This window comes from Oryctolagus cuniculus, chromosome 2 (genome assembly GCF_964237555.1).
Source record: "Oryctolagus cuniculus chromosome 2, mOryCun1.1, whole genome shotgun sequence".
Taxonomy (NCBI): domain Eukaryota; kingdom Metazoa; phylum Chordata; class Mammalia; order Lagomorpha; family Leporidae; genus Oryctolagus; species Oryctolagus cuniculus.
Window position 1 is genome coordinate 146,147,880 of NC_091433.1, and position 24,766 is coordinate 146,172,645.

At 38.1% G+C, this 24,766-nt stretch overlaps 1 protein-coding gene across 8 annotated transcripts in view; it reads right to left on the minus strand.

The window, feature by feature from the left end:
- CCDC85A (coiled-coil domain containing 85A) overlaps window positions 1–24,766 on the minus strand; it is a 237,138-nt gene that overhangs the window by 21,784 nt on the left and 190,588 nt on the right. For 6 of the 8 annotated variants that reach the window (XM_017340757.3, XM_017340756.3, XM_017340754.3 and 3 more), the window contains exon 3: window positions 19,843–19,919. The exons of the other annotated variants lie outside the window; for them this stretch is intronic. In XM_017340757.3, the coding sequence (XP_017196246.2) occupies window positions 19,843–19,919 (77 nt within the window). The remainder of the gene's footprint in view (window positions 1–19,842; window positions 19,920–24,766) is intronic. 8 annotated transcript variants of the gene reach the window in all.

A 24,766-nucleotide genomic window follows, 5' to 3' on the forward strand; every position in this document is an offset into this window, starting at 1 on the left:
GCATGGAACTGATTGTCACTGCAGATGCAACAGTAAAATAATACTGTTAATCAACGTTGCATTTACCTTGCAGAGGATGGCCCATTAATGAGTTTGTTAAAATACCTCAGCATAGGATCCCAGCCCAGTGGGACATAGAACTTGAGTCCCAATAACTACACAGTTATTCAAAGAATTACTAGTTGGAACAGGTGTTGTGACACAGTGGATTAAGTTGCCACTTGTGACACTTAGCATCCCATTTCGGACTGAGTGCTGGTTCAAGTCCTGGCAGCTCCACAGTTCCTATCGAGCCTCCTGCTAACGTGCGTGGGAAGGCAGTGGAAGATGGCCCAAGTTCTTGGACACCTGCCACTATGTGTGAGATCCAGATGGAGTTCCTGGCTCCTAGCATTGGCCTGTGTGGCCTTCTGGGGAGGGAACCAGTGGATGGGAGTGCTCTTTCTATCTCTGTCTCTCTGACTGTTGAACAAATAAAAACTAAGAAAAAAAAACAAAGAGGACATTAAAAAAAAAAAAACAACACAAGGGATGCCAACTGAGAGGTAAAAAGGGTCAGTTTCATACAATGATAGATACCTTTTAGAATATATATATATCAGTAAGACAAATAAGTACACCTGCATTTTAGACAGCAGTTCCATCCATGCCCATCTGTTCAGAGTTCTATCTGAGAGCTTAAAATTTACAAAAGTTAGAGTGGCCAAAAATGAAGTGAGGCAATATAGCTTCTCCATACTTAGTAGTAATAAAGTCGCCAGCAGGGAAAAATGAAATCTGCCATTAGTGAGAACATCACCAGAGCACAAAAGGAAGCATCACAGAAGTACAGCTGTTTTTTTTTTTTTTTCCTTACAAACAGCTCTTAGTAGAAAGAAAGAAAATTTTTAAAATGTATTTGTAACTTGCCTCCTCACCTAAAATAATTTATGATGGAAAACAAAAGTTTCAGATGCAGACTACGTATGCTCATTTAAATGAATACTATTCAAAAGAAAAAGCCTTGGACCCATCAGAAAGTTAAAATGTAAAATAACTTTGTGGGGTTAATTCACAGAGAAGTTCCCAAGTCCTTAATAATTTTGGAAAACTAAAAAAACACAAATTAGTCTGTCTTTCCATTTTGCATTGCCACCTCTCTCCTTCCCTATATTTAAATCTTATGGTCCACTTAGGATACAGTTTACGAACATCTTTTTTTCTCAACATTCACTCAAATTCTCATTCAGTCACAGTGTTAAAATATCTATATTTTGGGTCTAGCACTGTGGTATAGATGGTTAAGCCTCTGCCTGCAGTGACGACACCCCAAATTCACTGCCTAGTCTCTGGGAATGGTTCCTTCTGGAGTTATCCTGTGAGGACCTGTTATTCTGCACTCAATTTATTGACAACCACTCTTAGCTCTATTTCACAATGTATTGTGAATCCAGCCCCTTCTCTTAATCACCTCTATACCACATAGTTTGAGCTACCATCAGCTCTGTTAGACTGTAAAACTAAATCTCTAATGCGTGTCCCTGTGTCTCTTCTCCCTGTCTCTACCTTCAGTGTGATTTCTACATAACATTGTGAGTAAAGTTTCAAACACGGAAGCTGAGATATATAAGTAGACTGGACACCTCTGTCCAATTCCTCCAAGATCCAACCACTTGAGTTTGGCCAATAGAGACCAGAGGGTGTGTTTCATGCCTCTCTCTCTCCAAACCTATCTTCTGCTATTCACCATCTCACTCTGTTCCAATCATGCTGACATCTTTGTTTCTGTTTCCTCGAACATGTCTAGCATGTTTCTACATAGGACTTGTCTCTGCAGTCCTCACCTCCTGGAATATTATTTACCTGCCACATTCAGTCTTTCATTCAGTTCTTTACAGATGTCACTTCCTCAGAGAGGTCTTTTGTAACTCCACATAAAATTCTCTCAGTCCAATCATTCTTCAATTAATTCTACACCCTGCTTTTGTTCTCTACATAGTGATAAGCTCTTCCAGGTAGTTTGTTACATATTTAAAGGTTTTGAAGATGATAATCCATCTATTAACAGGTAAAATTACTTTATTAAAGATAGGGTGGCAGACAGAGAAAGTGACATGCACGCAGAGAGAGAGAGAGAGAATCTTCCATTCCCCAAATGCCTGTAAGAGCTAAGGCTGGGCCAGGTCTAGGTCAGGAGCCAGGAACTACATCTGCGTCTCCCATGTGGGAAGAGTCTAGGTCCTTGGGATAGCATCTGCTGCCTTCCATGGTGTGCATTAGAAAGAAGTTGGATTGGAAGTGGAGGCCGGATCCCAGACACTTTGATATGAGATGTGGGCATCATAAGAAGTGGCTTAACCCACTGTGCCACAATGCCTGGCTCAAGATGTTAACTCACTTAGCCATGACTGTATACGCCATCATCTAAAACTGTCTTTGTACAGGAGAGGGTCAAAAATATTCAAAAGGTAAAAGACTGAATGAATAGCCAACACATCAGCATCCCATGACCTACAAAAATCCTACTCTCTATCTCTTAAGAGTGTTTGGTTGTGCTAAGGAAAGCAGAGGAAACCCACAAATCACCGACAATTGAATGAATATCCCTGTACCAATCCAACGCTGCCAATATTTCTCAATCTAATTTGCAAAGTTATTGCTTCTATGTAGTGTATATGAGATTCTGGGGAAAAAAGCATCAACAGCTGCTAAGGAAAATTTCATCTCTTCCCTCCATACAAACTCTGGCCACAGCTATTGCCATAAAACAAGAGTACCCAGTTAAAAATATTTTATTTTTCCTGAAATCTCTGGTTGAGTGACCTGAGAGAACAAGGCCAAAATTCTGAAGGTGCTACCCTTAAAATGTAGAGCCACAATTTTCTGAAAAAAGCCACTGAGAAGTCCTGGAAAAAGTTACAGAGTAAAGCTGGAAGGAAGGCAAATTATAAAAAGAAACTTAAAAATAAGAATGTCTATAATAGTATTACCTGGGAGAACGCTGCAGGTAAAGAGTAGTAATTTTTCCAAGGCCACCTAGAGGTGTCTTCTAAAAATTAGAAGCATGTTCCTTACTTCAGAGAGCAATGACTCAGAGACTAACAACCTCCATCAGCCTCACACCACTTGACACTTAGCAAGTCACTTGTCCTCAGTGCGGAAATGGAGAGGGCTATCAATTGGCTCATGCAGTGGTTGTGAAGGGTGACTAATAAAGCTGCCTGCCAAGTACTCTGACAACATGAAGTGCTATGCAGAGGCTTGATAATTGCTGGGTTGCCATCAGTTACCACCTAAGCATTTTCAGTCCACTTGGCTAGTGGTTTTTTTTTTTACATTTTATTTTTCATTGCCAAATACTAATTGCATGTATTGATGAGGTATAATGTGAAACATCACATTGGCTAATCTTTTTAAGCACTCCTCCTCCTCCCGGCTCTTTCAGTATTAGTCGGTACTGATGACAACGACAAGTAGGTCAAGATTCTTTGCATTTTCCCTTAAGTCCTGATCTACAGAAAGCATACTGGAGATGGGTAGTAGCTATTGCTGTATTTCTTTTTTCAAAACACTTTGCCAATCCCAATTGAAAACTGTGCTGCATCCATGGCCAACCACAGGCCTTTCCTATCCTTACAATGATTAAACACTAAATATGTGAGAAAGATCATGAGAGATGCAAATATAAACTTCAAGGCAACCACAGATGGGAAAAAATATTTGCAAACTATGCAATCAATAAAGAATTAATAACCAGAATCTACAAAGAGATCAAGAAACTCCGCAACAACAAAACAAACAACCCACTCTAGAGATGGGCCAAGGACCTCATTAGACATTTTTCAAAAGAGGAAATCCAAATGGCCAACAGACACATGAAAAAATGTTCAAAATCACTAGCAATCAGGGAAATGCAAATCAAAACCACAATGAGGTTTCACCTCACCCCAGTGAGAATGGCTTATATACAGAAATCTACCAACAACAGATGCTGGCAAGGATGTGGGAAAAAGGGATACTAACCCACTGTCGGTGGGAATGCAAACTGGTAAAAACACTATGGAAGTCAGTTTGGAGATTCCTCAGAAACCTGGATATAGCCCTACCACATGACCCAGCCATCCCATTCCTTGGAATTTACCCAAAGGAAATTTAATTGGTGAATAAAAGAGCTGTCCACACCTCAATGCTTATTGCAGCTCAATTCGCAATAGCTAAGACCTGGAATCAACCTAAATGCCCATCAACAGTAGACTGGATAAAGAAATTATGGGATATGTACTCCATAGAATACTATACAGCAGTAAAAAAAATTGAAATCTGGTCATTTGCAACAAAATGAAGGAATCTGGAAAACATCATGCTGAGTGAAATAAGCCAGTCCCAAAGGGACAAATACTATATGCTCTCCCTGATCGGTGACAACTAACTACGCACCTAAAAGGAAACCTGTTGAAGTGAAACGGACACCATGAGAAACAATGACTTGATCAGCCCTTGTCCTGACTCTTGATGAACACTTAATATTTTATTTTTCCTTTTAGTATTTTTTTGTTCTACTTAATACCATTGGTTGAACTCTGTAATGAACACACAACTATTCTTAGGTGTTTAAATTTAACTGAAAAGTGATCCCTGTTAAATATGAGTGGGAATAAAAGAGGAGGGGATATACAATATGGGACATGCTCAATCGGACTTGCCCCAAATGGTAGAGTTAGAAACGTGCCAGGGGATTCCAATCCCATCAAGGTGGCATGTACCAGTGCCATCTCACTACTCCAAGTGATCAATTTCAGTTCATAATTGATCATAATTATAGGATTAACAGTCTAAAGGATCACATAAACAAGACTAGTCTGCTAATACTAACTGATAGAATAAAAAAGGGAGAGAACGATCCAACATGGGAAGCAGGATACACAGCAGACTCATAGAATGGCAGATGTGCTAAACAGCACTCTGCCCTCAGAATCAGCCCTTAAGGTATTCAGATCCAGCTAAAAAGCCCATGAGAGTTTTGCAGGCATGGAAAGCCAAGACACTCTGGCAAAAAAAAAAAAAAAAAAAAAAAAAAAAACCTAAATGAAAGATCTCTGCGAGTGAGATCCCAGTGGAAAATATGGGCCATCAAAGAAGGAAGGAGGTACCTTTCTCTGAAGGGAGGAGAGAACTTCCACTTTGACTATGGCCTTGTCTAAATAAAAGCAGAGTTGGTGAACTCAAGAGGCTTCCATAGCCTTGGCAGTTCATGACAAGAGCCTTGGGTGATTACTGACGTCATAAATAAGAGGGTCAATTGTTAAATCAACAACAGGAGTCACTGTGCACTTACTCCCCATGTAGGATCTCTGTCCTTAATGTGTTGTACTATGTGAATTAACAGCATAACTAGTACTCAAACAGTACTTTATACTTTGTGTTTCTGTGTGGGTGCAAAGTGTTGAAATCTTTACTTAGTATATACTAAATTGATCTTCTGTATATAAATATATTTGAAAATGAATCTCAATGTGAATGGGATGGGAGAAGGAGTGGGAGATGGGATGTGTTGCCGGTGGGAGGGAGGTTATTGGGGGAAAAATCCACTATAATCCAAAAGTTGTATTTTGGAAATTTATATTTATTAAATAAAAGTTATAATAAATAAGAGTTTCAATTGTTAAATCAACAATGGGAGTCATTGTGCACCTGCTCCCCATGTAGGATCTCTGCTTTTAATGTGTTGTACATGAGAATTAATGGTAAAAGTACTACTCAAACAATACTCTCTACTTTGTGTGTCTGTGTGGGTGCAGTCTGTTGAAATCTTAGTATATACTAAGTTGATTTTCTGTATGTAAATATAATTGAAAATGAGGCATGATGAAGAATGGGATGGGAGAGGGAGTGGGGGATGGGATGGTTGTAGGTGGGATGGAGGTTATGGGAGGAAAAGCCACTATAATTCAAAAGTTGTACTTTGGAAATTTATATTTATTAAATAAAATTTGGGGAAAAAAAAGAAAATATCAACTTCAAGGATCTGAAAAACGCAGAATCACTTAATTCCTATCAGTAATCCCCCACTTCCTCATTCTTTCCTGAAATGCCCTTACTTAAGGAAAACAAGAAATTGACTCCAGAAATGTCTTCCCTCATACACTGATAAATGTGGATTTAGAATTTCACCTGTGAAGTACTGTACAGAAATTCATGTTCTTTCCAAGCTGTCACCCATGTAATATCTATTTTAAAGACAAGCCTGTCCCATGTTATTTTCCTAGCAATCTAAGACATGCAAGAATAGCCAGGACACAAAAGCAATATAATCATTCACTCACTCAAGTGATGCATTTCAGAGAAGTACAAATTTCCTTTCCAATGGTACCACAATGCTGTCTGAGGGAGTATTGTCTTTTCAGGTCAAATGCAAGCATCTCAATCTGCCTAAAATTTTCATCTCAAGAAAAGAATACCTGGCCTCTTTTTCAGCTGTTCCTATGATTCGGCACATTCACATCTCTTTTCTGGTAACTTAGGGCAAATCAGGAGTGATTGGACAAAGCAACTTAAATTACTGAAAAAATATAAAGCAAATACTTACAGGGAAGACTATTTGCGTACAATAAAATCTAAGTGCAAATGAAAACTGAATTAATGATATTAAAATCCTTTTTTTCCTAAAAGACAAGTAATAGCCCAGAGTAATTGATTAGAAAACATTTGTTGTGTTGAGCAGAGGTAATCACACTATTGCCAGTGTTAAATCCAGCCCACTGCCTGTTTTGTAAATTAAGTTTTACTTGAACAAGGCCAGGCTCATTCATTTAGATATTCTCTGTGGCTGTTCTCTGCTTTCTCATGCTACAATGGTTGACATGAGTACATGCAATGTCCCATATGCCCAGAAGTCTGAAAATGTTTACTCTCAAGCCCTTGACTTAAACAGGTTTACCAGCTCCTAGTAAAGCTAATGAAGACTGCAGATTGGAATAGTGTGGGATATTTCTGGAGAAGGAAGCAAAGGCTTAAAGGGAAGTTATCATTGAAACAGAAGTGACACGCAGACAAACAAAAATGATTTCCTGAGGAATCATTTGGGGGCTAGAAATGTCCTTAACACTGTTAAAAGATAATAGCTTCTCATTCTAGACAAATCAGTGTTACAGCACTGATATCTCATTGTGAATATCAAAACAGATGGACTTGGAAACTGAACCACCATCCTGACCAATTCCCAATTTCACACAAATGATACCACATCCAGAAAATAAAGACAGTCATGGGGGTCAGGGTCAGGAGAGGAATCAACACCAAGAAGGACCAACTGCAGGGGAAACATCCAGGATCCCAGCTGATCTAATAGATCAGCTTGACTCAGAAACAACCAGGGTGGAACTGGTTACCCAACTGTCTCCATCCCATGTACTCCGTACTAAAGCAGACCCAGCTGCAAGGGTTACAGCTTCTCGGGAAATATCCACACTCCTGTGAGCCAAGTTCTGATCAGAGAAAGAAACTTCATTTCAGGCTTCAACCCCAACATTTAATAGGAGAAAGGGCACAGAAAAATAAAGGAATTGCAAAGTATTCAATGACTTACAGCCATTAAAGACTTGTGGTACTAAAACACACACTGAAAATCCAGTCGGATAAATACCTTTTAAAAGATTTATATAAAATTGATATAAAAAAGTATAATGAGGCAATAATATATTAAAACCAACATAATAACAACATTGAATACCCTCTACTGATTGAAAGTCCTAATGATTAAAAAGTTACTATGACATCATCTATAATCATAAAAATTGAGAACTGCCTTGTCACACTGTCATGACTGAGCTTAGTGAACTCCATCAATATCAACATCGTCAGCAGGTCTCTAAGAGGATAGCAGTTGCCTTTACATTTGCCCTTGGCCATCTACATCCCTTCCTCAAGTGTGAAAAGCTCAGGATAACTAGTTTCCCTGAGAGCATCTTCTCCAAATAAAACCCATGTCCATGAGGCCACAAATGAGCTATCTTCTTCATAGTGACTATTAAATGGTCCAGTCTTAAACTGACCTCTCCCAAGGGGTTTCCAAAGGGCTACTGTCTCTATCTTAACCATTTGTAGAACTTGTGGGCAAAGCACATAAGTTTTGCTGTTTCAGGAATCATATATCAAAAAAGAAGTGGGGTGGAAACTGGAGTGGAAGGTGAATGTGATGGTCTCTCCAAAAATAACAAATTTTTAAAGCACAAAGTTGCTAAAGCGCCTATCCCTTTGTCTAAAACTCTGTCAGAAAAATGGCATCTAAATTCTAACTGCAATGTTTGTTAATTTCTGGCACTCAACATTTGTCAGGCATCCAAAAGGATAAAGACCAATCATTTTCACACAATTTAATTATGATCAAATTTAATGTGTGATGATTTACTTCTGAGTGTGCAGTTTAGGTTTTCTTATGAAATTAATAGTTACAGGTTTTAAATTTCCTAGCATATGAAAATATTTAAAGAAAAAATCTCTCTTTGACATTAAGACACACCTGCTTTAGGTGTCAAAACCAGCTGATATATCTTGGTGATTAAAAAGCTTCCTTTCTTATAGCCAGCTTTTATGTAAGTCCAGAATGGCTCCCATCTGGCCTGGGTTTATTAGTTATTTGTTATCTGTCAAACGTCAGAACTCCTGCCTTGAATGTTCTTCTGTTGCAAATGTGAGGCATTTCAGGTCATGAATAGACAGTGCTGTATTCTTTTATTTGCTATTCTACATCTGAGTCAGATTTATTTTTCTTTTGGAATCTGTATTTCTCTTCTTCCTAACATAACTGCTAAGAAAAAAAAAACTAAATAAACAAACTAGCAGAAATAATTAATCCAAGGAATCTTACATAAAGAAGTTAGGTGTCTCTTTGTTATGTTGTATTTTTCTCCTTTGTAAGAATAGTTCAAAAGCTTCTTCTACACCACTAACCTACATTATAGAGGTTACAAACACCTCCAGAGTATAAAAACTTTCACAGAAGGTTTCAATATTTTTGTGTTTCAACTAAACACTCCTGAAATTGCAAGTAGTTGAGATGAGTCAATTTGCATAAAGTACTGTGAAGTTTGAAAACAAGAACTCTCCCAAAAGTATCCAGACTTGGCCACTGCACCCATATCGGGAGTGAACCAGCAGATGAGGTATTCTTTCTCTCTCTCTCTTTCTCTCTCTCATACACACTCACTCGCTCTTCCTTTCATATAAATCCATTTTTTTAAAAAAAAGAAATAGATCATGATCTCGTAGATACATGTGAATGGAGGACATGACATGTTTTCAAAAGGGAGGAACAATTTTGAATAGACTATCTCTTAATGGTAATTATTCCTTCCCACCTCCATACCTGGGCTTACAACTAAAATCCTTGAATAAAGAGCTACTTTTTCGGTGGGTTTAGGGGCTGGGACAAGGTAGAATCCAAGTAAGGGTGTGGTAACTGTCTCAGCCTAGAGAATATCAGAGCATGTGGAAGCTCTGATCATAGGCATCATAAGGAATGGCCAAGGCATAACTGGGGCAGCCAGTCAACACCCAAAGGCAGGTTCATATGGGGGAAGCTTGGAAACCCATAGAACTGAACTTCCGTGAGTAGATGGAAATCTGTGTCCTTGAGGAAGGAATAGTACTCAAGTAGATGGAGCCAATGGATAACACATGGCCCCATCTCTATGACTCCAATTTGGGCTGGAACAGCCTGAGGAAACACTACTGTTCAGTAATGCCAAATTTGCCATTGTAAGCTGTGTTTCAAAATATTCCATTGCTTATTGATATAAAAATACGTTGTAGAATTTCTATAATAAATTATAGAATAAACTCATATATTTTCTTAGTAAGCATTATTTGCCAAGCCACTGAAGGCCCTTAAGTAGTAAACAATTGACCAAAGTCTTATTTATTTTAGATGCTGCCCTTCTTCATATTACTTTTCTATGCATGCTTCAGTTAGCATCAGTGCTCAATGGCACTCGACCTAAAAGACAATGTGTAAGAGCTGTGGTAACCTATGACAGCTGGTAATTGTCTCACAGTGAACTCTGACAATTCTTTCCTTCTCCATATCGACAAGAAACTCTAAGAAAGGCTCTGTCCACTTCTTGTTGGCTATTATTTCAGATGTTTTAGTCTACACAATGAATCCAATAAGTCAGATCCTGCTTGAAAAAACATTTTTTCCTCTGTACATTGTTCTTAATGTGTACAAGTGCAGCTGACTTTGATTTATATGCAGTTTCTCTTTTGTTATTCTCCTCAGTCTAGCTACACTACCAAAAAAAAAAAAAACTAATGTGTGCTATCTCATGTCTTTGTCATCCCTTTTTTTGTAGTAAATTATTTTGGCTCATCTCAGAATTGAATTGCAGAAAAATGTGCTACATTCTGAAATAAAGAATACACATTGCTTGAATATAAATTAGAGGAAGATAAAAGTTAATTCTCTTACATTTCCTATATTGGCAATCTCTCTCATCCGAATTTCAAAAATTCCCTCTATGAAATGTCATGCTTCCTTTTGTTGTATACAACCCTTTGAAATGTTTTTAAATGTGATGTCTTTAAAATGTTCACTTTGCTTATGTCTTCAGGAAAGAATATTCTTAAGTGCAGGTGATCTTTAGCTATCATTCTTAACTACTTTTAAAATGGCATTTTCTTCTCAAATACCCATCAACGGCACTGCATTTTCTAAAAATAATGACTATTCATATTTTGAAATGTTGCACTCACAGACTGAATTGAAAGTGCAGCTCAGTGATCCTGGTAGGATACTGCCTCACTGCAGAGATATTAGCACTGCAGTCACTGGGCGCTGACCTGCCATGGTGGCTCTACTGACAGCCAACCTGCACACCCCAGTGGCTCCTCTTCACCAATGGGCAGAACCAGCTCAGCATGGACCCCTTTCTCTATCTATTTTGGAATGGAGAGCCATTCTTTCTAGGGCATAGTAATTTTGCATGGCATATGTCATAGGCTCAAGCTGTTGTTAGCATTTTGGCTCACAGATGTGGATAGGAGGAACAGTACTTGCAAACCAAACTTGGACTTTGCATCAGCCAAGAGAGAAAACTCAGAAGCATTTCATTACAAGTGTGTATACTGTTAGGGACAACTATTACCTTTGTGTTCACTGTACATGATTTTATATGAGTAACTTTTAAAAGCATTAAAGGGACTGCATATCTCATAATACACATTATCTACCAGTGTTTGCACTAGTATATGAGCACACTATTTGTGTATTTGAAATGATAGGAGCTGCAAACCTATATAACCATGACTGTATACTACTTCATAGACTTAATAGCTATCTGATGAAATATTATTAACATTTGAACCCAGAGTGTAGAATAACCCACAATAGACATGAATAGATACTTGTAAATAGAAGGCCTCAAATGATATAAAGTCTTAATTTTAAGGAATTTTAGTATCAAATTTAAAAGTGCACATCTATTTGTACTATTTGTATATCCAGCATTGTACATGAACATTAAATGTTCTCTAGGAAAGCAAAGTCATAGATTTGCAGAGCTGAGTAGAGCATTCCACATCACAGAGAGCTAACAGTGGGCTCCTGGCTTACAGCTATGTAAGGAAAGAGCAGGCCAAGAACCAGTTCTGGAAATCCCTATTCAGTGTTCCTTCTAGCAAATCATAGTAACTCTTTTAATCAAAGTCATTGCTGATTATTTCTGAGTTTCCCAACCATGGCTCTGTTATGTTTTGCTTATTTTTCATACAATGACAGCTTTTGAAATATAATTTCAGGAAGTCTCAAATCACATAGAAATTTATTCACTTAAACTGTCTTATTTTGTCAAAGAACATGGCTAGTTTCCTATATTACATTTATAGTAAGGCAATATAGGTATTGCATTTAATTGATCTATTTTAAATTTGAAATATGTAGACAATTAAGAGGTTCCAAATTTCATTTTAATATGTTATGTTGAGAAACATTCACTTTACTCAAGCTACAGCAAAGAAACTGGACATATAATACTTTTAGATTAAAAAAAAATCCTGTAGTCCTTTGTAAAAACCCTGAACAACCAGAGGAATACAGCTTGGTTTAGATACTTCTTTTCCATCAGGCCAAGAGGTACTGCTCTTCAGCAGGAAATAGAGCTCAAAGACTGGGATCGAAAGGGACTCACAGACCCTCGATGCTTCAATGAAGCCAAGCTGTCAGGACTTACAGCCTTTTGAATATCCATATTTCAATGATATTACATTTAATTGATTCTTATATATATATATTTATTTTGTAATAAATAAATTCTAAAATCAAATTTACACTATGTTTTCCACTTTCTGTGAAAATGTTACCTTATCCTCTTTTAGAAAAAGAAGACAGATCTTTAACTTTTAGTTTTTGGTTTTATCTTGGATTTTTCAAAAAGTGAAATCTGGCTAGAAAGCCATTCTACAAGATAATAGTTTCTGTTATAGTTCCGCTTCAAAATTTTCCCAAATAATGCTTGACATTAATTCTCATTCAAATATCTATGATTCTCTTTGATACTTCTAAACAGCAAAACCAGATACTGATATGGTTCATAAGATTCTGTGATGCATTCTGTCAAGGGCAAGTAATAAAATCCTATATTTTAAAATATAGTGTTAGAATTATTTATGTACCAAGTGTGGCTAAAAATGCAACATTATTAAATATTAATTATTGATTAAAAAAGTCCCATAAACAATTCACTACTTTTAAATTCAGCAATTATATTATTAATAAAGTTAGGAACTGGCATGTATTTTCCATTTGCATTCCCGTTTCAACTACATTCTCTCATTAGAATAAAGAGTTCTAGGGGCTAGCACTGTGATACCGTGCATTAAGTTGCTGCCTTCAGCACCAGCATCCCGTACCGGTGCCAGTTTGAGCCCCTGCAGCTCCACTTCCCATCCATATCCCTGCTAATGCACCTGGGAAAGGCAGTGGAGAACAGCTCAAGTGCTCAGGTTCTTGCACCTATTTGAGCAGTGAATCAGCAGGTAGAAATCTCTCTCTGCTCTCACTCTGTGTGTGTGTGTATGTGTGTGTGTGTATCCCTCTTTGTCTCTTTCAAATAAATAAATCTTTAAAAAAAAAAGTTCATCACATTTCAGATTCTCATACAAGAACTCTCAAGCATGAAATCTCAGAAAAAATGTTATAAATTCCTTCCCTTTCAGTCTCCATCTTTCCTTAGACATTTTGTCTATGAATTTTTCTGTCTTTGATATTTTCTCTGCTATAAATGTTAGCTTTTCCCTTAACCTAGTCTCATTTATTTGCGTTTCCTGGGATAACTTTTCCATATCTACTTATCTCTTCTATTGCATCATAGGCACACCTCCCATGGATCTCCCCTCTAGCCCCTGAAGGCTGTGCTGAACTACACATAAGAACCTTTTTATTTTCTTTAATCAGATAATGTCAACTTGAAGAAAACACTCATCCACAGCACCGTTCATCTAGTGGAGTGCATTTTTCCCCCCAAAAATATGACTCCAGCAGCAACCAACCTTTAATGAATTTAACTATTTTTTTCTATTAATAGTAGCATTCTGCTTCTACACAGGTTATGCAATTAGTATTAGTATTGCTATTCATGGGTATAAAATAATTCTTAGCAAGTAACTCCTTATGAGTGCCTGAATGGTAATTTCTATGCAAGTAACAGTAGAAGAATACACGTGCTGGTTTAGGCATCCTGGAAAGAATACTCTGAGTGTTTTTTTGTGTAACTGTTCCTGATTTTCTTTCCCCCAGCAATTCCAATGCTAAAAAGCCATGTATTTGTGGCCTTGTAAGATAAAACGAATTGGCAAAAACATAATGTCAAAGAATATGAAAAGCAGAAAGAACAAAAACAATGCCTAACTATTTTTATGGCAAAAAAAAAAAAAGGCAAAGAAAAAGCTCCTAAGGGAATCTACACACTGCAGAAGTTCCACCCACTCCCATCTATGCCCAGCCTGATGGCAATTTCTGCATGAGAACCCAGGCGAGGTGAGGGAGCACCTCGGAGCCGTGATGCGGGATCCAGGCTGTGTTGCCATGGAAGTGAGAAGCTTGATTTCCCTAGCTCCTGTGTATCCTTCTTAGCCCTTCTGGCAAGGGTGACAGGCTCTTTTCCTTTGTTCCCAAACGGCTCTGCAAACAGCCCTGCCTCCTTCCCAAGGCACTGAACGACTACATTGTGAGTTCACATTGTGACCAAATTACAGGCAAGCAAGATTTTTCATTTCCATTCCTAAAATTAGCCTCTTTTGTGTGTGCTAGCACAACAGAAATAGAAACATTTGCTGAAAGGGGCCCACTCAGTGGTAATCCCAGGGTCCTGCCTTTCACACAGCACATGGCCTTTCAAACAGCAGAAGCAGAGCACACGGGCAGGAGTAAGACAGCAAAGTTCCAGGTGCCATCATGGCTTCGGAAAACTGGCTCTCAAATGCCAGTCTCAAGAGGTGGGTGGTTTGTTTTGGGGAGGGTCTCTGAAGCACGAAGCAGCTACAGTGCTTGGCCAAGCACATGTTGGTGCCAGAGCATTTGATCAAAGGGAACAGTTTTCTCAATAGGACTTTTAAAAAATACACTGAATTGACTTTGGAGCTGCAGCAAACTGCGCTAGCCCTCTTCAAGATGCAAAACCCAAAGCCATTATGGGATAGATGAGAATAGTTAAAAGAAGTAATAATCATCTTACCCCAGGGCTAGATCTGAATAATAATAAATATCTTCAAAGGGCAGTATTAGTTATTTGCAATAAAGTCATCAGGTAGATATCCTGTACCTTCCACTTAAAAATATTTTCTAGGGGCCAGCATAGTGGTGTAGCGGGTTAAGCCGCTGCCTGCAATGCTGGCATCCCATATAGGCGCCAGTTCAAGTCTCAGTTGCTCTACTTCTGTTCCAGCTATCTGCTGATGTGTCTGAGAAAGCAGCAGAGGATAGCCCAAGTCCTTGGGTCCCTGCACCAAAGCCAGAGTCTCAGATGAAGCTCTGGGCTTCTGCCTGGCCCAACCCTGGCGGTTGTGGCCATTTAGGGAGTGAACCAATGGATGGAAGCTCTCTTCCCCGCCCTCCTTCCCCCTAATAACTCTGCCTTTCAAATAAAGAAAATAAATGGAAACAAAATACTTCCTAGTTGAATAGAATTCTTAACTGCAATGCAGCACAGAAACATACTGGCTGTAGATTACAAAGTGCTTTTGACCATGAAAAAAGGACAACGAAATGAGTAGAGAAATTTAAATAAGATTTTGAACGTGGCTTTAAAATCACATCTCAACTTTAAAATCACCACTTTGTTCCCTTCAACCACCCACCTCCATTTTACTCTGAACAGAAAAGCCTCTCTAATCAAATTCTATTAAGCATGAATTTTCTATGCAGATATGAGTATTTTGTGTTATGTATAAACTTTAAAGGTCAGTGTTGTGGCGTAGTGGGTTAAGCTGTCTGCAGTGCCAGCATCCCATACAGAAGCCGGCTCCAGCCCTAGCTGCTCCACATCTAATACAGCTCCCTGTTAATGTGCCAGGCAAAGCAGAGGAGGATGGCCCAAGGGCTAGGACCCTTGCACCCATGAGGGAGACCAGCAAGAAGCTCCTGTCTCCTGCCTTGGTGGCCATTTGGAGAGTGAACTAGCAGATGGAAGATCTCTCTCTCTCTCTCTCTCTCTCTCTCTCTCAACTCTACCTTTAAAAAACTTTAAGATTCAAATTCTTTTGGAAATATGTTGGGGAGAAGACACCCTATAAAATATACAGTTTTTATTTATAAGAGATACTATTGCTTTAAGAAAAATAGAATGTTAATCCCTTTGAAACAGTAATAGAATAAATGTCTAACAAATCTTAAATGGCTAAACAGATCTAATGTTAATTTTCTGGATAAATATTGAAGAAACTGAATTTGACAGTAAGATGAAAACAGATTTAGTGGCTTAATTATCCTGAATTACATTAATGGATGCTGTGACTACTGGAGACACTGCTAGAAAGAATACCAGATCAGCTGATATCTTGGCTTGAGTTCATCCTTAATTAGTTATCTGATCATGACAACACACCTAACCTCTGTTAACCTGATATGTCTTGATTTAAAAGGAAATTGTCCTTATGTGATATGTAAGGTTCTACCCTGCTCTCAAAATCTACAACTCATTATCCAGAGAATGTATTTGTTTTATAAGTGTATATAGAACATAGGTGCATATAAAAACCATAATTTTATACCATAAAGTCACTTATACATGCTACTTATATTATTGTGGGTCACTATTTTTTTTTTTTGACAGGCAGAGTGGACAGTGAGAGAGAGAGACAGAGAGAAAGGTCTTCCTTTGCCGTTGGTTCACCCTCCAATGGCCGCCGTGGCCGGCGCACTGCGGCCAGCGCATCGCACTGATCCAAAGCAAGGAGCCAAGTGCTTCTCCTGGTCTCCCATGCAGGTGCAGGGACCAAGCACTTGGGCCATCCTCCACTGCACTCCCGGGCCTCAGCAGAGAGCTGGCCTGAAAGAGGGGCAACTGGTTCAGAACCCGGTGTGCCGGCGCTGCATGTGGAGGATTAGCCTATTGAGCCGCAGCGCTGGCCACTATTTTTCAATTCAAATGTTATTAACATTTCATACATAGAAACTGGATTTATTTAAATAACAGTCTTCATTTTGGGTTCAGAAGACAATAAACACACACATACTAGAACTGATAGACCAATCTGAACAGTTTTAACATTGTAGATTTCATGAGAGGGTATACGCAATCCTTTGTAATGTTTTTAAATGTTTTCTAAAAACTGTTCACATTAGTTTTTTTGAGCACTCAAAGAACACTCTAACTTATGTGACATTTAAGTACCATTTGTGTCAATTTTTAAAAAGCACGTTCTTTTCAAATACTAATAGCTAGCAAATAATACTGCAGTCCCTAAAAATAACAAAACTGTTCTTACTTAGTATACTTGGGAAATGTTGCATTCACAAACTGGATTCAAAGTGCAGCCCAGTGATTCCTGTGGGACATTGCAGTCACCTCAGCAGAGCAAAGCACACTGTACTTGCCACATGCTGACCTGCCTTGGCAGCTCAGCTGACACTCCACCTGCACTTCCTGTGGGCTCCTCTTCACCACTGGGCAGAACCAACTCAATTTGCACCATCTTTCTCCATCTGTTCTTGACTAAAGAGCTCTTCATTTTGGGACTTGATAGCTGTGCATGGGCATAAGGCATAAGGCCTTTGAAGAACCATAAAATAATCAAAATAATCACAAGCATTACACCCTTGTCTTTTATATGGCAAAATTCTGCTTATTATACCCAGTTTTATATACAGAATAAAGGTAAGCATTAAGGAAAGATGGTTGGTCCTTCAGAACAATGCTTTGGGTGCTTCATATAATTAGCCTAAACTATCAATAAAGAACCTGATCACCCACTACTGCAGTAGACATCTGATACACTTAGGATTCCAGTTGCCATCTATATTCTTGTTTCTGTTTATTCTAAGACAAATGGACATATCATTATACGTAAAGCTGGGAGTAAAAAGGATAGCTTTCCAATCAAGGCACAGTGTACAGCTTCTTATAATTAAAAATCAAGTATTCAAATACTGAGGCTAATTTATGCAGGAATGTCAGCTTGTCGCATTGAATTGACCTTGTAAATTAGCTAACATGATGCAGTGAAAAATCATTTCTGCAGGGAAATCACATTATACATCATTTTTAATAGTACTAATATCTAAGAATAAGTTATAGATGGCTCTGTGCAAGCCATCCAAAGTTTTAGCCTTCCATAAAAATTCCATTTATCTATTCCCACTGTTCTAAGATCCATGTATCATGTTCCATCCTAGGGCTCATCTAATAATTTTGTTCATGTCAGTTTGTGTTTACAAAGTAGGTGTATCTGTTGATTCCATCATATCTACCTTAGCTATAAATGAATGAAACACTCCAATTATAGCTATTTATTAAATCTAAAATATAAACTACCCATTTTTAACATCTCTGAGATCAAAAATAATCTGACAAAATATAATTGACAACATTTTTTCCCTTTGTAGTAGCACATATAAGAAAGATGCATCCCACATCAATAACATCTTAACTTACATAAAACCTGATCTTGCTTAGCCATTTCTGAGAGGGAAAAGAAAATGAAACAAGGCATCATTTCTTGATAGCAAAAACAGGAATGCATTTGAAAGCATATAATTGAAGACTTTAAGTGATAAGTTGTTTAATCGCTCCTATTCTTAACTATGCAGGTATTAGGCATTTAAGTTATACATGTATATATCAAAGATAGTTGATTCTTCTGATTGTCCTTCAATACTTTCAGACTTTAAAAATTTTCCTATTTATTTTCATATTTTTATGCCTGATTTTTAATAAGAGGGCACACTTACTGGCATTTCAATGTGGGATGTAAGCCATAATGCCCACTCAGAGGGAAACCAAGAAACATATATTTCTTGTGGGTTTTCTTCTATTTTATTTCTTTGACATTTCAGTTGCCTGATAGGTGGTATAACTATGTATAATTAACTATTTTTTAGCGTTCTTTATAACAGGAAAGAAGGTAGACATTTTCAGTCAAAGGCCCTAGTGAGGTTTACTGTGGACCTAATATAAAAGGCATAAAAAGACAAACATTTTGAAAATAAGGGAACAGTAAACAAGAACAAAGAACAAAAATTCCTACTACTAGTATTTTATTATGTGATGTAAATAACCCCTTGTGTCACCTTGAATTTTAACATATGTACAGTTTTGAGGAAGGAGACTAGGTTCATTTAATTTCATGATTTCTAGGCAATTTATTGGGCAATGGGAAAAAGAAAAAAGCATTCTTACACACAGGAACTGATAGCCCAAATCATCATTAATGAACATGGGTAGTTTAAAAAAAAAAAAAAGATTGAAAAGAACTCTAGTGTCTTTCCAAAGAATATTTACCTTAATGTTTTAATCTCACCTCTTGAAATATAACTAGTCTGTCTGTATTTAAACTACTGTTTACTAGTTTTTTAGATGGTGACTTTACATTAGCTAGTTAAAAGATAAAAGTCATTGCCAGAATGTGGAAAGAATGAACACTAGTGACTAACTGTTCAGAAAACCCCTTTGTATAAAATATATAATACATTATTATGTGCATGCCATAAAGGAAACTAATAAAATCATTAGATTTGTTCAACTATTCAAAAAAAAAGCCCATCATTTTCACCAATGTAACAAAATACAAAAACCATCTTTGAAATGAAATATATGATAATACATTAAATATCCCAGAAAAGGTGCCATTTTACACTCAGAGAAAACAAATCAAGTCCCAAAGTAAAAACTGTCAACTGCTGATATCACTGTATTACACTGAAGGAATTCCATTATACCACAAAGAATACTAGGAATTACTAATTTTAATTAAATTTGAAACTTTCAAACTACCTACAATGTTACCTAGCTCATAAATTAACAAGTTTTCCATGTAAATGAGACCCTTTTCTATATCCACCAACTACACATTTGATGTATGTGAGTGATGACATGGAAGTATCTTCATTTTTAAACCCCTTTGAGTTCTTCTGTCTTTCTTTTAAACTTACTTCACATTCTTATTTTGAACAACTGAACCCTTCAGTGTAAACTTAGAAATCTGGGTAATATGATGGCTATCATGGAACATAATCACACTATACATTGATGAATGGCTGTTAACAAAATGATTTTGAACACTTAAAGGAGAAATGTCACTGAGACTTTAAATTCCAAATAAAATGCTACAACTCAAATGATACTGACTAGCTATGAGCTTCTGGAAGTCACCCACCTGGGGCAGCATGCGATTCTCTTCCTCCAGCTGTCTTACTCTTGCCTCCAGCTGCCTAACATAGGACAAGGTTGATTCTAAAATTGAAAAGAAAGAACTCACATTATCCACACATCTCTTATTTGGTGAACTCTCAAGGGCATTTCTGGTTTGACATATTCAAATTAGGTAGTGACTACATACTATTACTTAAGAAAAACAAAGTAGTAACCACCCTCCCCTCTCCCCAAAAAACAAGAACAGAAACCATTGAAACTACAGTTTTGAACAATCATACAGTATTAATAAGTATCAGAGAAGTTTATAGGAGGTAAAACTGTAGGCTTTTACACACTCACCCAGCTTTCAGAACATTAGGTATCATGAGGACAATGTTTCCCTCTTTCCTCCTTATGTTGGACTTTGTGAATTTTAAATGAGTCATCCCACACACTAGATTTTGTATACACTCTAACCAAAATAAACTACAAGATCCTATTAAAAATAGAATACAAGAAAAACATTTTAAATATTTAGTTACCTTCATTTTCCTCATAAATGTTCCAACTCTTTGCAGTATTTGTTCTCATAATTCTACAGATATTAACTCTAATTCAGAGAACAGCTATGCCAGGGCTAACCATTTAGATTTAGGCTGGGTTTTTATCTTGCATGAATGAGACAAAGACCCAGATTTTCCCCAAATCTTTAGATAAACCAGAGGAAGACCTAGAATTTATTTATTTATTTATTTTGACAGGCAGAGTGGACAGTGAGAGAGACAGAGAAAAAGGTCTTCCTTTTCCGTTGGTTCACCCCCCAATGGCTGCTTTGGCTGGTGCACTGCGGCCGGCGCACCGCACTGATCTGAAGCCAGGAGCCAGGTGCCTCCTCCTGGTCTCCCATGCAGGTGCAGGGCCCAAGGACTTGGGCCATCCTCCACTGCACTCCCGGGCCATAGCAGAGAGCTGGACTGGAAGAGGAGCAACCAGGACAGAATCCGGCGCCCCGACCGGGACTGGAACCCGGGGTGCCGGCGCCACAGGCAGAGGATTAGCCTATTGAGCCGCGGCACCGGCCTGTAGAATTTATTCTTGTTTTTATTTTTTCAGAAGCTCACACATGTGCTGAAAGTCAAATATCACCATCATGATCAGTTTCTTTTCCATACCCAGTCTCAACTTTATAATTTTCTGTCATAAAAAAATGATCATGGATAGAAGAAAGTAGAGTTTCATTTTGGGAACAATCTGATAGCAGCTATGTGCATCCAAGTGCATCACACAGCAACATAGGGGCAACTAATTCATTACCCAAGGACAAACGTATTTCAGGTATAATGAAAGGTACATGGCAGTAGAATTTCTCAGAACATATTTCCATGGTTAGCATTACCGCAGCAGAACTTTGTGTTCATGCTCCTTAGCCTCAGAAACACAAAAGCAAAAGGCATGATGGTAGTGTTCAAGATAAAAGTATTTAGAGCCCTTAACAATTCAAGTTAGGATGGGATATTGATGCAAATTAATATCTGCACCTGATATTAATCATGCAAAAATTATTTTGTTATTCTTACATGGAAATTGTTTAGGTGAATGCAAATTCCATTTTTCTGACTTCTAAAGCAACAAATTAACTTTCTGTATTCTAAAATATGTAAGAAGTACCAGTCCTTAATTCATAAATGGAACAGTTAAGCTCATCCCTGACCAGTTTACAGCATGCCTGTTTTCATAAAAGGTTTGCAGAAAGCCCTTCACTGTCATTAATAAGGACACAGTAACCTCACATGAATGGGATTAGCCTTGAGCATCCCTCATTTAAGAAGACAGAATCACAAGGTAAAGGAAACTGAAGACATTTGCAGAGACCTGCTTTCATTTTTTCAGCATAGTCAAATGTTAAAACTACTTTATAGACTCTTTCAAAGGGGAAAAAAAAGCGCATAACAAAATTATCAATTTCATGATTCTATGTTTCTCTAGCAAATGAATAAGTGATTTGCAGTTCATCAAGATATGAATGTAGATTGCCTGATTTACAAGTCTTGTCAGCCCTAGTCTCTCTAGAAAAACAACCACTTCATAAGTGCTGCCCAAATGAAAAGTGGATCGGCAATATTTTAATTAAACCACACACAAAAAAGTATTTTCTCCTTTGTTCACAACTAACACGTTATCATTTATTATCCCTATACTGCACTGACTCTGAGGCTGTAACACTTAAAATGGCTGAAAGGGCTATACAGAATGATTCAGGTAATATAAAAGTGCCACAGATTAAAATTTGTTGTGAATCAGTGACTATCTCCAGCACTGTAATTTGTTTCTCTTTTAAATGTTTGAAGTTTACATATTTGGTGCTATCACTAAGATTCTTCCCTAAATTATGAAAATAGCTCAAGAAAAAAAGGGGAAAATTCCTGACTTTGGAAAATATTTCCCAACTCCCATTTTTAATGTTGGATTGTAAAAGATCAAGTCCAAATCTTTATTCCAAATCATTTACTACAAACATGGGCTGGGCCAGGAAGAGATTTAAAAACAGAACAAAACAAAATGAACAGGCAGTGAAGATAAAGTTAAGGAAGTTTGGAGCTCATTCATTCAACAAATAAATATTATGTCACCATTTTGTGTCAAACACTGTCCTGGGATTGGGAGGAAGAGAAGGCCAGTTGTCCTAAGTATTAACAACATTCTCAGAATATAAATTCCCTTTTAGTATTACAAACTCAAGTACTATGTTCCAGAAGGTCCCACTAATTGCTGCAAGCTCTTACCTCTGTTGCAATTATTGCCTAACAATTAACAGACATCTCAAATTAACAGTACTCTCCTAGGAGAAACAAAATGGGAGGAATTACAGGCCAGGATCATGGCTTAGCTGGTAAAGACACCACCTGCAATGCTAGCATCCTCTCTGGATGCAAGTTCATGTCCCGGTTATTCCACTTCTGGCCCAGCTCCCTGCATATGGTTGGAAAAGCACTGGAAGATGGCCCAAGTGTTTGGGCCCTTGCTAGCCACATGGGAGACATAGAAGACTGCTGGCTTCAGCCTGGCCATGCCCTGATCATTGCAGCTATCTTGGGCGTGAACCAGAGGATGGAAAATCACTTTCTCTCCCTCGCTCTGTACTTTTTCAAATTAAAATAAATTTCAAAAAAAAAAAAAAAAAAAGGTCGAAAGAATTCCTGAAGTATAAGTAAGAATATTCAGGCTGTTACTGGGTTCAGTGAGGAATTGCATTGTCCTTTACTTGAAATGGAGTAGAAAACACTTCTCTGGAATGTACTGTTTGATCAGCACTGGATTCCTGAATCTATATACAAAGAGCTAAAAAAAAAAAAAAAAAAAAAAAAAAAAAAAACCTCACCAGCTATACCATGAAAGAAAAATATGTGTTGTTGGGTTTTCATGGTTGAATTGTTACTGTACTATACATTGTTTGAGCCTGACTAGGATTACATAACTATTAATGGGATAGAAAATGAGTATATGATTTTTAAATAACATGGAATAGGATTGAGTACAAAAACCCCACACTTTGAAAACAGTTACGTCACAATCCATATCCCAGTCCTAAAAGATCACTAGAAATAACTGGGTAGAATCTTCTTACTGAGTAAGACAGAAAACCCACTGAGGTCCTGGAACACATGAGTATTTGACCACATCTGCTCAATGCTGCTTTTTATTCTTCCTTTTTAATTCCTTTCTCCAGGGTGTCAGCTAGAAAATAATCCATTCTCTCATAACAAGCAGGGAACACAAGGGCATCTAGACATTGATCTACGAGAAGTATGTGACAAAACTTGGCATGCTTCTTACCATAAGATTGCACAGGGATGTGCTGTTATTTTAACTGACCATTACCTATTGTGCATGTGGCTGCCAAGTTTATAAAAATGAGATTTCAGGATCCCATTTCAGCTTCCAGAATTCTGAGAATCAAGTTCCAGAAGAATACCAACACTAGCCAAATTCTTTGCTGTTAAGCACACAAATACATACTGTGTATCTGAGGATGACTATCTTCAAGAAATACAGAACTAGTTGCAGGGAAGTAAGAGGGGAAAAAAATTTTTTTTTTGACAGGCAGAGTGGACAGTGAGAGAGAGAGAGACAGAGAGAAAGGTCTTCCTTTGCCATTGGTTCACCCTCCAATGGCCGCCGCGGCCGGCGGACTGCGGCCGGTGCACCACGCTGATCCGATGGGAGGAGCCAGGTGCTTCTCCTGGTCTCCCATTGGGCGCAGGACCCAAGTACTTGGGCCATCCTCCACTGCACTCCCGGGCCACAGCAGAGAGCTGGCCTGGAAGAGGGGCAACCGGGACAGAATCCGGCGCCCCGACCGGGACTAGAACCTGGGGTGCCGGCGCCGCTAGGCGGAGGATTAGCCTAGTGAGCCGCGGCGCCAGCCGGGAAAAAGTTTTAAATCCAGTAAGATAATATGAAATTCAACGCTAAATCATATGTAACAGGAAAAAAGGAAGATACCAGAATTAATTGTAGTTCTTATGAAAGAGAAACTCAAGTTTAAAATGGATCAACAGAATTTTGATAGGCTAGAGAAATACTACTGGTGCCATAGAACAGACAAGGCCCAGAAGCCAAGAATGACCCTACTGTGAACAGAGACGGGGGAAAGGAAGATCTGATGGAAGAGAAAGGGACTTGCTAAGGTCACAGGAGCAAAGCTGAGTTTGTGTCCCACAATCACAGATCCGCACAAGCCAACTTCAAATCCCAGTCCTCCAGGTGGAAACTGGCGCTTTTCACCTCTTTGAAAGGTATTTCATTGCTCCACCCTGGAAACTAGACATTAGAAAGGCACTGTGAAACAAACAATGTCAATATGGAAATACAAGGACATTCTCAAGATGTTCTTTGAGTAAACTTTGGGCACATTTTCAAAGCAGAAACCACTTAGCTACACACAC